This window comes from Podarcis bocagei (assembly GCF_964188305.1).
Source record: "Podarcis bocagei genome assembly, chromosome: 14".
Classification (NCBI taxonomy): Eukaryota; Metazoa; Chordata; class Lepidosauria; order Squamata; family Lacertidae; genus Podarcis; species Podarcis bocagei.
This window is the reverse complement of record NC_138139.1, coordinates 2,782,225-2,797,791: the sequence shown is the minus strand read 5'-3', so window position 1 is coordinate 2,797,791 and position 15,567 is coordinate 2,782,225. Positions and strand designations below refer to the sequence as shown.

Genomic DNA, 15,567 nt, shown 5'->3' with positions numbered 1-15,567 from the left:
CAAAAGCTCTTTTACTGGAGGAGATGGTTTCCAAAAAATGGTTCTGCCACAGATGATAATTCTGAACACCCACAAGAACTGCCTTTCCCAAGACAAGCCATCTAGCCCAGCTTCGTGTCTCCAGCAGTAGAGAGCTAGATGCCAATTTCTAATAAAGCACCTAAATAGAGCAAAAAGCTGAAAGGAATCAAGACAGATGAAGAGACTTAAAAAATATTTCAGTTTTATAGCTCACCTTCTGAAATGGATAACAACTCAAATATCAAATTAAAAAATACTGAACAATCCTGAACACAGAATTTTTACAGCACAAAAACACAGCTCTGCAATTACAGCAATTACCAATAAACCATGGTTATCAGTATCTCTACAAATGAGTCTCAGATCAAGTCTAAAAAGCTATCTCTAGATGCCTGTCTCAGGCCTTTGAAGGTAAGAGTCCATTAAAGCCAGAAGACAGGAAGGGGACAAGGCTGAGGCTCACAAACAGCACCCAGGGACTACCCCCACTGCCCGCTCATTTATTAGAATATTTGTATAGTTGTACCATTAAAAATGTCAGTGCTGTTTGCAGCAATAAAAAATAAAACCATAAAAATTTAAAAACAGACATCAATTAACCATTGTGGAATGATGTATTCTTAATTGCTGGCACAGGCCTGGCAGAATAGAAATCTTTTCAGCAGGCACTTAAAAAGGGCGGCATTAGAATCCAACAGCCGCTTGTTAAAAACATAATAAATGTCACAGCAAAGTGATGTTGTAACACCACCAACCAAGTGTGAGCTACGCAGACTGCCTCGGATAGGGAGTTTCATAACCTTGGCATTGCTACCCTCTTGTGCTTTAAAAGCAGGTGAATTTCTCAAGATGGTGGAGCAAGGAGATGGCAGTGACCATTTTAAGAACATCCAATTGATGTGCTATCGTGGGTGCAGGGGTCCTTTGGGACCCAAAAGAAGGTGTAACAGGGGGGGGGGGCACGCTTACAGGCGCTCCACCGACGCATGTGGGAGCTGGGAAAGGGGGGTTGGACCTTAACTGTAGAGCAGGGGCGGAGAGCCAGGGGCCCTCCAGGTGCTGTGAGACTTCAACTCCCACAATTCCTACTTGCCATGTTGGCGGGGGTGACACCTGGAGGCCGCAGGCTCCCCATCCCTGCCCCAGAAGACTTTAAAAGTAACACCTAGCACCTAGAACTGGGTCCAGATACGAATCGCAAAAGAAATGGGTGGGAAATGAATCTGCAATATTAAAACATGAAATACTCGCCAAATGACCATTTCCACCTTTAATCTGGGGAATGGTTTGTGTTAGCCCCCCCACAAAAGCAAGCACATGTGTTTGAGTGTACAAGTCAAAACAGAGATTGTATACAAGCACAAACCTGAAATCTCCTCCCTCTCAGGCTACATACAGAAGCGTCATTACTCACTCCTGTCTCGCTTGGGCTAACCAGAGCAAGTCAGACACAAACAAACAATGCAAAATTCAGGCAGTTTAACATTTTGTAGGTAGGTTATGCCTGTGGCGTCAAGCCTCTGGATTCCATTAATTGCTGCACCATGCAACTACATAGCTGGCCTGCCATGCACCTAAATACTGCACACATATTCCCAAGCGTCTAGTCTAGTATTCTGTTTAACAAGTTGATTTAAAATAGTACAAGGCTACCATCACCTGCCATTGCTGGGCTGCTGTGGAGAATGTCTGGAATGGTCTGAAGGCTCTGACCTCTGGTCAGGAGATCGTGAACGACTGCGGCGGGGCCTGTCATGTGATCGGTTGGAATGATCGGATGCCAGCGACTGAATTTCTGAAATGTCTGTTAAATAAAAGTTGTTTTTTCCATGAAATGATTTATAAAAAATGATGACATGACCTGCCCAAAAATGGATATAAGGTTTTGCAGAACTTATTATATGAAGTGTATTGGACCATCTACACCCCCCCCCCAAATCACTTGTACTGGCTAAATTTGCATATAATGCTAAGCCATGGTGTGGGCGTGTTTAACCATGGTTTCAACAAACCACAAGTTGCCTCACAGGCTTCCTTCTTCAAAGCTTTGTCTGCTTCCCAGCTGCTCTTGCCTGGTGCTTCTGTAGCTTGGCAAGCATCTGGTGTGGGATGGCCAGGGATACTCTAGTTAAGCGAGACTGTTGTGTTTGAACGTAAATGCTAAACTGTAGTTAAAGTAAGTGACCACTCATAAGCCAGCAACAAACCATGGCTTCACATTGTGGTTTGTTTGGCAGAAATCAGGCAATGGTTCATCTGCTGGGCTGTGTTCAGATGTTCAAATAAGCCACTTGTTGGTGAAACAAACCATGGCTTTGCATTATGTGTGAACTATAATTCTACTTGTGCAATACTGAGAAACCACTGATATATATTTTTAAAGGCATGCAATTCTAATGGCCAATGTTTGTACCAGCTCAAAAACCCACCCCATCTCCCTTGTCTAAATACACACTCCGAGTCTTGCTACATTTAACATTTTACATCTTTGTGGAACTGGAATATAACAACAACCCTGTTTCTACCTTTAAAGACAAACAGACCCATACTCACCATCTCTTTCTGAAGCATTGACTGAGTGAATACTATCAGAAAGATCTGGGACATTCAGCAAAGTAGCTCGTTCATCCCTTTGAACCACCATCTTCAACTTGCCCTTTGACCTTTCTATTAGGGTCTTGGCATCTGTCAATGACATATTTTCTGTGACTGTTCCGTTTATCTGCAACAGAGCAAAAGGACTACTGATAGGAACCGAACAGAAAGTCAGCAGTTTCGCCTTGATGGCAACTTTGAAGACTAGAGGGAAAGGAAGGAAGAGACAAGACAGACAGACAAAAGCCTGATTGCTCACTCTGGCTGTGGTGGCATTTGACCAAGTCATACTCAGAACAGACCCTTAGAAATAAATGAACTTAAGTCCACTGATGGGTATGCTTTGAACATGTCTTCATTGGATACCACATTACAGAGATGATGTGACTTGTGCTGGGTTGGAGGGGAGATGGGTGCAGTTTAAATACTCAATCTAGGGCACCAGCCAAAGGGTAGGAAACTACACACCTGGTTTATGGAAATCACAATCACGCTTTGAAGCTTAACATAATCATTGCATTTGAGTACCTTAAAACACCTATAGAAGGAATTACTGTAATTGTGTGACTCAAACACCAAAGGAATGGGAGAACCCACTCCAGTGCCATAATTATGTCAATGGGATTCAGAGATTTGTCAATGATTTACACTGAATAGTCAGCAAGGGACTAATATCCTCCGGCCAAGATGATTTAGCTCCTCAAGCTCTTGTCCAAAGCAAGGTTGCCTACAGGCAGTTCAGTCTTCCACATGTGGAACAACCCTACTGTGCTCTACAAGGGCTTGGCAAATGGTCCCCAACACTAGCCTTTTGCTGCCATGACTTGGCAGACAATGACATTTTGCTATATACCAGCCTTTGCCAAATGGGAAACCTCCAGGTGTTTTGGACTACAACTCCCATTGACCCCGGCCAGCACATTCTTTTTAATCTTCTGCTCCAGTGAATCAGGATTGGTCCCTTTAAAACCATCAAGTTACCAGGAAACCAGGTGTGTAAAAGTGTTCTCTCCTTCATCAAACAAAAAGAAAAATAAGGAGGGCCACATTTACTGTACCTTCAGTACGACGTCACCTTCCTGAATATTGCCATCTCTTGCTGCCAGACTGTCTTGGGATATTTCTTTCACAAATATGTGGCTGGCTAGGCGCAATCCATATTCTGTTTCGAATAAAAAGAAAATAAATGCATAAATGCATCGAATAAAAATAAAATAAATGCATGCATTAACAAGCATTTTCAGGGTCCACCACCATTGCTCCCATAAATTCAATCTTTCTTGGCCCCAAGAATTCCCAAACGGTTTGCTGGGACACAGAGAGAGCGTTGCCAGGAAATAAGAGACAGTAAGTATAGCTTAATGTTTTCAAGTCAGCAGGCTGGAAGTGGTGACTCCTCTGGAAGCGGGGCGAGGAAAGTCCTTCACAACACTGATTCCCTGCCCCTACCCTGTGCCAACATACGGGAAGAGTCAAGGATGTATTGGGGTTTCCTGATGCAGCCCACACTACAGCTAAAAGGTGGGGACCCCAAAAGCATTGCTATGGCTCAGAAAGCATAAGCCCATCCCTGACCTTAACTAAAAGCATGACTACCTGAGCTTTTCTGCAGGTGGCTTGTTTAGCCCATTATGTTTTCTCAGACTGGCAGAGGTTCTCCAGGGTTTCAGGCACAGAAGCAGCGGCATGCAGTGACATTTTTCATTGCAAAAGGGGGTTGGACTAGATGACCCTTGTGGTCCTTTCCAACTGTATGTTTCTAAGAGTCTCCATGCATACCTTGCAATTGGTACTGTGGGGATAGCAAAACTGGCCTGCCTTGCAAGGCTGCTGCACAGATTATGAGAATGTTTGCACCTGAGGCCCTTCATACACACAGTGTTGTGCTCATTTTCATTCAGAAAGGCTCTCCCCATAAATGTGAACTCTCTAGTGGGCTTTCAGCTCCTTAAAATCCATTCGGGCTTTTCCAGCCATTGATAAAAGGCCTTCCCCCCTCAGCTTTCACCCCTCAATGTGTGTGTATGTGTGTGCGCCCACACAACCGCGCCACTGCTTTTCTTCAAGTATTTCGTTGATTGCCATTAGAATGTAATGTTTGTATTCAAAGAATGTCTTCCTTTGTTAAAAAGTGGGGGAGGATTTAAGCAACCTTTACATTCCCAGTGGCTACAGACACAAAGAGCTCCTTGGGGACACCAAAGAGCAATTGCCTGTCAACCTTCTCAATAAATGTAAAAACCTGGATGCTGGAGCCTTGCTGCCGCTTTGTGGGAAGGGGGCAGGAAGGCTCTTGGACCCCGAAGGAGCATTTCACACCCCCCCCAAGGTGCTCGGCCTGAGATGGGCTGGGAGCACTAACCCTAACCTGCCTGCCTCCCCTGCAGAGCGCACAAGCTGGTGAGCGCCCCACGCCCCCACCAGGTTACCTCGTCTTTGGGGAGGAATAAAGAGGAAGGGGGGAGAATAAAGCGCCTCCGCAGCTGACAGACATGCACACTTGGCCATCCTTTTCACAGCGCCCATTGCTAAACAGGTCTCCTATGCTCCACCTGCCCTCTTGGATCCACCAAGTTGTGCCACACCTCAGCAGCGCATGCAGACAGAAGCATTTCTTCAACCAACTCTCTCCAACCAACTTTCTAACTAAAGTATACCATGCACAGTCTGGGAGTCATTTTGGATTCACAGCTGTCCATGGAGGCACAGGTCAATTCTGTGTCCAGGGCAGCTGTCTACCAGCTCCACCTGGTACGCAGGCTGAGACCCTCCCTGCCTGCAGACTGTCTCGCCAGAGTGGTACATGCTCTGGTGATCTCCCAACTTGGACTACTGCCATGCACTCTATGTGGGGCTACCTTTGAAGGTGATTTGGAAACTACAACTAATCCAGAATGTAGCTGCCAGACTGGTGACTGGGAGTGGCCGCTGGGACCATATAACACTGGTCTTGAAAGATCTACATTGGCTCCCAGTACATTTCCAAGCACAATTCAAAGTGTTGATGCTGACTTTTAAAGCCCTAAATGGCCTCGGCCCAGTACAGTGGTACCTCCGGTTAAGTACTTAATTTGTTCCGGAGGTCCGTTCTTAACCTGAAATGGTTCTTAACCTGAAGCACCACTTTAGCTAATGGGACCTCCTGCCGCTGTCGCGCTGCCGAAGCATGATTTCTGTTCTCATCCTGAAGCAAAGTTCTTAACCCGAGTTACTATTTCTGGGTTAGCGGAGTCTGTAACCTGAAGTGTATGTAACCTGAAGCGTATGTAACCCAAGGTACCACTGTATACTTGAAGGAGTATCTCCACCCCCATCATTCAGCCCGGACACTGAGGTCCAGCTCCGAGGGCCTTCTGGTGGTTCCCTCCGTGTGAGAAGTGAAGCTACAGGGAACCAGGAAGAGGACCTTCTTGGTAGTGGCGCCTGCCCTGTGGAATGCCCTCCTATCAGATGTCAAGGAAATAAACAACTATCTGACTTTTAGAAGACATCTGAAAGCAGCCCTGTTTAGGGAAGGTTTTAATGTTTGATGTTTTAGCGTGTTTTTAATATTTTGTTGGGAGCCACCCAGAGTGGCTGGGGAAACCCAGCCAGATGGGCAGGCTATGAATAATAAATTTATTATTATTATTATTATTATTTAGAAAGGAGGGAGAGGGACTTGGCTGAAGAAACACTTCGCTCTATGCGTCTGCACACTGAGCTGTGAGGCTAGGCTACCAAATCTGCCCCTTTCCTCCCTGTGAGTCAGAAATCATTTCAGAGAAGACAGGGCCATCTCTCTAGGGCAGGGAACCTCCATGCTTTTTGGCTGCCTGTCTTCTCCACCCACCAGCACTCTTTGGGGAAAATGAATCGACCAGCCACCCAAATACCTCACCTGAACCAAGGGGGTTAGGTGTGTAAAAAAGGTACACACTTTAATACTCTAATTCACTGCCAGGAACATTGGGGACTAGGCTAGTCCCACTAGTCCAATGAGCACAGAAGGGTCTTTCCTGTCACCTCTTCGCTGCTCCTTTTAACAGAGAGGTGATGGGGCTTGAACTGGGAGTTTGTGCATGCTAAACAGGTGTTCCACCATTGAGATATGATTCTTCTGTTCTGAAAGTTCATGTAGGAAATATCTAACTCTTTGGTCATGTTTGCATGTAACAGTAAGCCAAACCATGGTTGACCATGAATGAGCAAGTGCGCTGGCGCACAGAAGCAAAACAGAAGCCCCTTTACCCCCTTCTCTGTCCTGCTGCTGCCACCATGCCGCTAAAAATGAAGCCATGGTTTGGCTTAGTGTCATGCATGAATCTGAGCTTGTGATTTCTCTCCCCCCCCCCCATGCTGCACACACAGCAAACGATAGGCAGTAAGCCAAGCAAAAGGCTGGTTGTTTGCACTGAGACAAACAATGGGTCCAACTTCACACATAATGCTAAGTCAAAGCATGGCTTAGTTCTTGCAATCATAGCAGCAGCTCAGCTGGGAGAGAAACAAAGCATGTCACATGATTTTTTTGCTTCATGAACCAGCATGCTTGCTTCTTCATGTTAATTCACAGTTTGTTATGTTCAAACGAGGCCTTTAAGTAGCACAAGTACCTCCAATTTTAGCCAAGGAAACTATCGTTTGGGAGATACTATTATTACTATCCTTGCTACATCCTTATGACGGCTTGTTCTCTCCCTGCTATGTTAGACCTAAGCTTACAGAGTTGTACATCATTTGGGAAGGGTTCACATGACTTGATGTCTGTGACACTACATTCATTTTTTTAAAAGAGAAAAGGTTTAGAAAAATCTGAATGTTGCCAATACAGTGTTGTACGGAAGTTGTTACTGGAATGGTAGCATCCAGCTAGAAGGCAGGGAATATTGTTACCTAACTATGAAATACTTAAGTTTTGAATGGCTCTGGATCTCAAATTTGCATAATTAGTGCAGCACGCTCTGTAACTGGTATGCAAAACACTGCTGTGAGATTGACTCCCGGGTCATTAACAGGCAGTCTGCAGTTTTCTGTATAATTGAGGAATGGCTGTATAGCGAGATTGTGCAAATTCATTCTTGGGAGAAGAAGCAATCAGAATAACCAAATTGTTTGCCAGCAATTTAGCAAGCTAAATTAGCATCACACTTTGTTCAGGTAAGCAAAACTCCCCAAACTTGCATTAAAAAGTTTAGATGGTAAATGGGGAAATGTGAAATAGAGGACAAATCTGTTCCTTCTTTCCTAGAAAGTTGTACATAGCAAGAACAATTGCTGTGTCAATCCCCAAGGAAAAGATGCTTCAAATTTTTGATGGGTACTTTTTATTGGGCCAGGTTAAGTAGCTTTCAGTTTGAAATTCTTCCTGCGGAAAGAGTACTGTGCAATCGGAAAGCTTGCTATCTTAACCCTAACCAAGACAAGATCCAAAAAGAACAGAACAGAGATGGCTTAATGTTATGGAGGTGCAAGAAGAGGGGTTTACTCCTAATTTCCATCAGAAACTTCCAAAACACTATTCAGGAGATTAATCCCATAAAGCAAAATTAAACCTTCTGTGGAAGCAGGCTCCCATGCCAACTTAAGACTCCCCAAGCCTTAGGAAGAAGGGAAGGCTGGAGAAGAGAAGACCAAGGGGTGATATGACAGCCACATGGAAGATGGAGCAAGATTGTTGGCAAGAATTGTTGTACAGTGGAAAGAATGACCCTGGAAGATGTGGACTCTCCTTCATTGGAGACTTTTTAAAAGAAAAGTTGGATGGCCATCTTTCAGGGATTCTTTAGCTGTGATTCCTGCATTGCAGAGGGCTGGATTAGATGACCAGGGGAGGGGGGCAGTTCTCTTCCAACTCTACAATTCTATTGATTCTATGAAATGAAGCCCCAACCTCAAATTGAAAGGTATGTGCATACATCAAACCAATGAAAAATGGTTTCTACTTCCAAACATCTTCCTGCAGATACTATGTGTACCCTTCTTTGCAGTGTTAACAGGTGGCTGCACCTCTGTTGATATAAAGGGGCTTCCATGGCCCATGAGCACAGTTCAGATTCTACCAGCTCAACAATTGCGGGGAGACTTTCTCATCTTGCCTTGTAGCAGGACAAAATATGGGCAACTTTGCCCTCATTTAGGACGGTCATCCTCCCCAATCTGCCTTCCTCAACCGTACCCAGATGTAGAAACTAAACTCTCCTATATATATGCCAGACTTGAACCATTTCTCTCCAGAATGGCTCTTTCAAGCTAGTGGTAAGTGGCACACAAGAGAGGAGGAAAGACAACTCCCTCTTACTTCCTCTCCCAGGAAGCCAACTGACTCTCAAAGTACAACAAACAGATTATGGCTGATTGGCCAGTTAAAAACCTCTTTGGGGCCAATGGATAAATGCAAACATCCTATTTCCTTCTGATGCAGCCTTCCCTGACCCTGGCCCTCCAGATGTTTTGGACCACAGCTCCCACCAAGCACCAAAAGGATATGGCCTTGCTGATGAGAGTTGTAGTTAAAAGACCTGGAGGGCACCAGGTTGGAGAAGACTAATCCAAACTATTAAAGAGCATACACAGTTTAAAAACTTGTTTGGTTAAAACATGGCATGAGGTGCAAGGTCAGGGAACACTTTCTCTTTTGAGTCCTACCGCTGAGTCACAACATACCTTCATTCTTCCTGGATTTCACCAGTGTGACTTTTGTAGGTTTTGCGGGCTGGCTGGAAGCCACCGACCTCCTATCTGACCTCGGCGATAAACTTCTTTCCCTGCTTGCACTTCGGTCCCTCACCCAGCTCTTCTCGTGCCGCCGGCTCACACTTGAAGCTCCGCGGGAACTTCTGGGGTCGTGCGTATCCTCTTCATAGCTGTCCTCATCGTTTTCAGAGACCGGGTCTGGATCTGTCCGAGTTACCGGAATCTGAACTTTTTTCATTCTTCGGATGGTCTGCAACGTACAACAGTAATCCTTCAGTATCTGAAGAAGTGTGCTTGCACACAAAAGCTCATACCAAGAACTAACTTAGTTGGTCTTTAAGGTGCTACTGGAAGGAATTTTTTTATTTTGAGTAATCCTTCACTTTCTGATAAAATGCAAACTACCTGCAATGTAAATCTAGAAAGTATAATGTTTTGGACATGAACATTTTGCATGCACCCTTCAGAATTTATAGTTGTGCTCATGCTAGTAATTTTCCTTCTGGCTTACCACCATAGTAGATTTCATTCTTATCTAGTGGTGGCAAACTGTTAACTCTTTTTGTTTCTGGGGGGAAAATTCAGAAGAAAATATGTAGTAATTGTTCATTTTATTCCATTTTCTTACCCCACCTTTCTGCTCCCAAAATACACTCAAGGTGGCTTAGAAAAACATTAAAACTTAAACAGTGGGTCATATTCAAAGTAGACTCAGTGTAATAAATGAATTTATGTAACATGTCTATTGGTTTCAGTAGGTCTACTCAGAGCATGATTTAGATGCATATCACCCAGTAAAAATGGGAACCATGGTCAAGTAAACTTTATTATCAAAGAAGGCATAAAACAGCAGACTACATTACAAAAGACTGGCAGACAAAAGGGTCACTTGCTTCCCAAAGGCCAACCCAGAATGCTTTGTCCCATCCATTCTGGGGAAGGAGCAGTAAGAGGCCATAAGGTTATGTCCAGCAGAGTGATATCCCATCGAGTCAGAGTCGTGACTTTGCTGGGAAAACCCAGAATAGAGGTTTCCTGAATGAGACCTCGCACACAGATATCTTTTAGTACACAAAGATTCCTGAAATCACAACAATAATAGACTCCTTCCGAAGCCCTTAAAGGTAAAGGTACCCCTGCCCGTACGGGCCAGTTGTGTGCTCATCTCACTTAAGAGGCCGAGAGCCAGCGCTGTCCGAAGACACTTCGGGGTCACGTGGCCAGCGTGACGAAGCTGCTCTGGTGAGCCAGCACCAGCGCAGCACACGGAAACGCCGTTTACCTTCCCGCTATAAAGTCGTACCTATTTATCTACTTGCACTTAAGGGTGCTTTCGAACTGCTAGGTGGGCAGGAGCTGGGACCGAAAGACGGGAGCTCGAACCGCTCCCGTGGGGATTTGAACCGCCGACCATACGATTGGCAAGTCCTAGGCGCTGAGGTTTTACCCACAGCGCCACCTGCATCCCCCTATCTGAAGCCCTTACTTAATGCAAAGCATGAGTGCCTGTACAGAATAAGGAAATAGGATAGCCAACATTTTCATCAATATTTAAATGCCAAATGGGAGCCAAAAGGTAACTCTCAGCAGACCCCTGAAATGTTACAGAACACTGGAAGAGGCAAAAGAAAACAGGATGAGCTGGCATCCTGGTGAGGTGGGAGACAGTGAAGAGCTGAAGTGCTCCTCCTCCACACAACAACCTCACTGTTCAATTGTGTGACAAAAAAACACCACAGTGTGGACTTTAGTCGTAAAGAAAAACATAATTTTGTGGAAATACCCTCCTGATATTATTGCAAGGAAGCTGGTAAATGTGGGTTGAACAAGGTAACTGTTAGGTGGATTTGTAGCTGTTTGATCGACCAAACCCAAAAATGGTTCCTTATCATCCTGGAAAAAAGTGGCAAGTGGGGTGCCACAGGGTTGTGTCCTGGACCCATTGTTGTTCAATGTCTTTATAAACAACTTGGATGAAGGAATTGAGAGGATGCTCATCCAATTTGCGGATGACACCAAACTGGAAGGGATAGCTAATGCCGCAGAAACAGAATTCAAAATGTCCTTAACTGATTGGAGAACTGGGTGCAAGCTAACAAAATGAATTTCAATAGGGACAAATGTAAGGCTCTGCATTTAGGCAGGAAGAACCAGATGCACAAATATAGGATGGGGGACACCTGGCTTACTAGGAGTACCTGTGAAAAGGATCTAGGGGTCTTGGAGGACCACAGGTTGATGCAGTGTGATGCAGGGGGGGGGGGGAGCTAATGCTACTCTAGGCTGCATCAAGAGAAGTCTAGTGTCCAGATCAAGGGAAGTCACAGTCCCACTCTCTTCTGCCTTGGTCAGACCACACCTGGAAAACTGTGTCCAATTCTGGGCACAGAATTCGAGGAGGGAGACCAAGATGATCAAGGCTCTGGAAACTAAGCCTTATGAGGAGAGCTTGAAGGAGTTGGGTGTGTTTAGCCTGGGAAAGAGGAGACTGTGAGGAGATATGATCGCCACCTGCAAATATCTCAAGGGCTGTCACATGGAAGAGGGAGCATGCTTATTTTCTCCTGCTCTGGAAGGGAGAACTCGAACCAATGGCCTCAAGTTACAAGAAATGAGATTCTCACTAAACATTCAGAAAAACTTTCTGACAGTAAGAGCGATTCAGCAGTGGAATGGTCTTCCTCGTGTGGTCATAGACTCTCCTTCCCTGGAGGTTTTTGAGCGGAGGATGGCCATCTGTCATAGGTGCTTTGGCTGAGATTCCTGCATTGCAGGGGGTTGGACTAGATGACCCTTGGGGTCCCTTCCAACTCTATGATTCTATAATTTTAATTACCCCTAAAAGGGAGGGAAGAGAATGCAGAGATAAATATGAATGAGTATGTGGGTCGGTTAGTTACATGTGCTTAAGCTTAGAATCAGCAGGGCATGGGAACCGTGAGACTGTGCTAAAGGCTTCATGGGCGAGACTGGTCTTGAGGAGGGTTTTGAAAGTAGTAAGAATGATGGTGTCACACAGGTGTTCTGGGAAGAATTAGGGCAGCTTCTCTCCCCTGCCCCCCAGCACCACACTGAACACTTAAGCCTGAAAACTTTCAGTGGCCTTACTCACCTTGGCCAGTGTGGCCAAGCATCAGGGATGAGGGGAATTGCAGTCTGGCACCAAAGTCACTACCCATGGTCTAACAAAAAGCTTCACTTGCACCATTGTTTTTGAGAGACAATGGCATATCTAAAGAAGCCAGTTTCACAATGCTTTATGATTTGAAGATAGGTTCTTGAATGCTGCTTTAAAAAAAGCATTCTAAATTCTGCAGCAGAACAGAGAGACCATCTAGGGGCTTGTAGAATCCTGCCCTGCTATAAAAAAATACTTTTAAAAATCAGAACTATTGTCTTATCCATATGCAAAAACATGCCAACTTAGTTTACTAAAAGATTGATCAGCTAAGGTTGCAATCCAATGCATATTTTAATGGGTCTTACTTCCAAGTAACTTAGCGTAGGTCTGTACTGCAAAATTTCTTTGACAGCCCTCTCTCCCTCTCTGATGGAGCTGTGGTAGGGCGATGGACTGCACTGTGCTGTGTGATTGTTTTTGTCTGGCTATAACCTGCATTTGATCTCCTAATAAACTTGATTGATGACTGATTGATATACTTTATCACAGTCGAACACGGTGGCTGATAAGCTGTTTAAAAAACAGCACAGAGTTGTCTACGATCCCTAGATACATCCAAGCACACCATCCTTACCACTGTCCTCAATGAAGTTTTTCTCCACCCACCCAAAAAGGCAAGGGGGCATTCTCAGGTTCTGAGAAAAGCCAAAACATATAAAAGAATCCCATAATCTACAGACACTGCAACTTCATCAATATTTCAATGCTTGACAAGACTGCTGGAGTGGAAAGTGGCTTAGTCTCTCCTAATGTGCTGTGTCAATAGGCATGCGATACAGACCTTTGTAGTATCGTTGGCAAGCCATCAAAACAAAACAAAAACCTGCTGCAGAGCAACACATTTGTCCTCAAAACTGAGGAATTCAACTTTCTTTCAGACTGAGAAAAGCACAAAGCTGTTTTTATGATCAAACGTAATTCTGAGGGTTAACAATATTCTTTGTGTACTCCAAAGTATAGTGTAGGAATGTGCATGGTGTTCTCTAAGCAACAACCAAGGATTTTTCAACTTCCATGAGGTTAAGCAGGGGAGGAAGGGGTAGCTTAGCCTACAGTTTATGATCATCTGCCTCAGACACTGCTTACATGAAAATTGTCAAGTGACCTAGTAAGCTAGATAAATAATCTGCATCATGCAGGTAAGACTTACAAGCAAAACAGGAGAGGGGGGAAATGATCCAAACATTGCCCAGAGCTACAGGTGACATTTGCAGAGATACATGCACAAACCCCTTTTATCCTCAGGCACCCCCACTCCTGTCTGCAAATATATAATCTGCCACATACTACCCAACACTTCCTCCTAGCAGTAAGATTGTTTGGGTTTCAAGCTCAGGATATCTCTCAGGCTTATACTTAAACAAGTCACAAGAAGCAGCAAAGATACTATCAAGCTCAACCTACTGGCTCAAGTCAGCCATCAGACTGCCAAATCACAAGTTGCTGTGAAAATTTGAATTGGGCAGACTTATAGCTAGTACTAACCTACCAACTACAGTCTGAAAACCCACTTCATCATGAAAAACCAAAAAGGGAGAGAAGGAAACCAGCGTGTGAGAAAAGAAGCAGCAGCACACAAGCCCAAAGCATACTTTTGGCCCTCCAAACCACTGTTTAGTGTAGGCCTTTGACCCTTTGCTGCCCCAGCAGAACACTTCAAGGTGGTCCATAGGCTACTGGCACCTGTATAGGTGGTTGGAGTCTAGGACTAAGTCTGAAGGTCAAGAGACTTTCTATTCTTTGCTTCCCAGGCACATTGAGGATAACAGGTCCGCCCCTGTAGTGAGCTAGACACCATGACAGATGCAGCTCGAAATGAGGTTTTCAATGCCATGCTTTGTAGGATCAGTTTCAGTTTTTGCAGCCTGGTTACTCTGACAAAATGTTTGCTAGTCATGGGAAATGACTGGGTGGCTCCCAGGTGCAGTGACTGTCTTTGCATGAGAGGATGGTGCCTCTTGCCTTGAAGGAGGTGGGGGCAAGGTACCTGACAGGGTCACGGTGGCACAGATGCAGGCCCTCTCAGAGGAAACAGATTATCCAGACCCATTGCAATCTGGGTTCAGCCCAGGCTCAGGATGGAATTGGCCTTGATCGCCCTGATGGAGGATCTTACTGGAAGAGAGACCTTGCTGCTTCTACTTCTCATTAGCTTCTGAGATCACTGATGATTGTTATCCTCCAGGACAGCCTCTCGGAGATGCGCATCAGCTGCACCGTTCTGCAGAAGGTCTAGTATGATCTCATGGGACGGGTGCAGAATTCAACGTAGCATGAGGGTTTTCTCAGCCCCCTGGTTCTTGAGGTATGAGGTGAAACAGGTAACTATTCTGTCCCCAATGCTATTTAACTTCTGTCTGACATCGTTGGGAGTAGGCATAAGGAGGTTTGGAGTGAGGTAACGTCTGAACTGGGAATGGCTGTGCAGGCCCTTGACCGGTGCTTGGATCCAGTGGTGTTCTAACAAACTGAGTCTGAATCTGGGAAGACAGAGGCTCTGTGGATCCATGAAGTTGGTAGAAAGTTGTCTGCCCTGAAGGAGCATCTATGGATGCTACGACATCCCACTGTGCCACTGGAGGCACAAGTGTTCTTCGTTACTAAAAGTGCTTTTCACCAGCTTTGACTAGCAGAACAGCTATGGCTATTCCAGGATCGGGACGGCTTGACCACAGCAATCCATGCACCGGTAACCTCATGATTTGATTGCTACAATGCACTCTATGTGAGGAACAATGAGTGTGTTACGATTTTTCACACAATACAGCGTTGCAATTGTTTACCACAAGACAGACTGATCTATTGCTGATGACGGGTTGTTTTGCAGATTTAAGAAAAAGCTATCTATGCACTCTGTCTGAAAGAATAGCAGGAATCAATATAATTGCACCATGCAGTGGCAAATAGTATGCGCTGAGAATGAAGGAAAAAGCTGCTTGTTGAGGCATGAGAGGAAAGTAAAGCCATTCAATACCTAGGGCATGTGAAAAGCTAGGCACAATTCTGCCTTGCTATGAAGACAGACTAAGGAGAAGCAATGAATACTGGGAACCTGAGACTTTGGGGATGGGTACTGAGGCCTTGCCCTCAGTGCT

The 15,567-nt window shown here is 45.0% G+C and overlaps 1 protein-coding gene across 10 annotated transcripts in view; it reads right to left on the bottom strand.

Moving 5' to 3' along the window:
- TJP1 (tight junction protein 1) overlaps positions 1-15,567 on the bottom strand; it is a 378,072-nt gene that overhangs the window by 43,931 nt on the left and 318,574 nt on the right. For all 10 annotated transcript variants that reach the window (XM_081170487.1, XM_081170489.1, XM_081170490.1 and 7 more), the window contains 4 exons: positions 9,262-9,541; positions 3,675-3,778; positions 2,575-2,743; positions 1,681-1,825 (listed from right to left, as the gene is read on the bottom strand). In XM_081170487.1, coding sequence (XP_081026613.1) covers positions 1,681-1,825; positions 2,575-2,743; positions 3,675-3,778; positions 9,262-9,541 — 698 coding nt within the window. The remainder of the gene's footprint in view (positions 1-1,680; positions 1,826-2,574; positions 2,744-3,674; positions 3,779-9,261; positions 9,542-15,567) is intronic.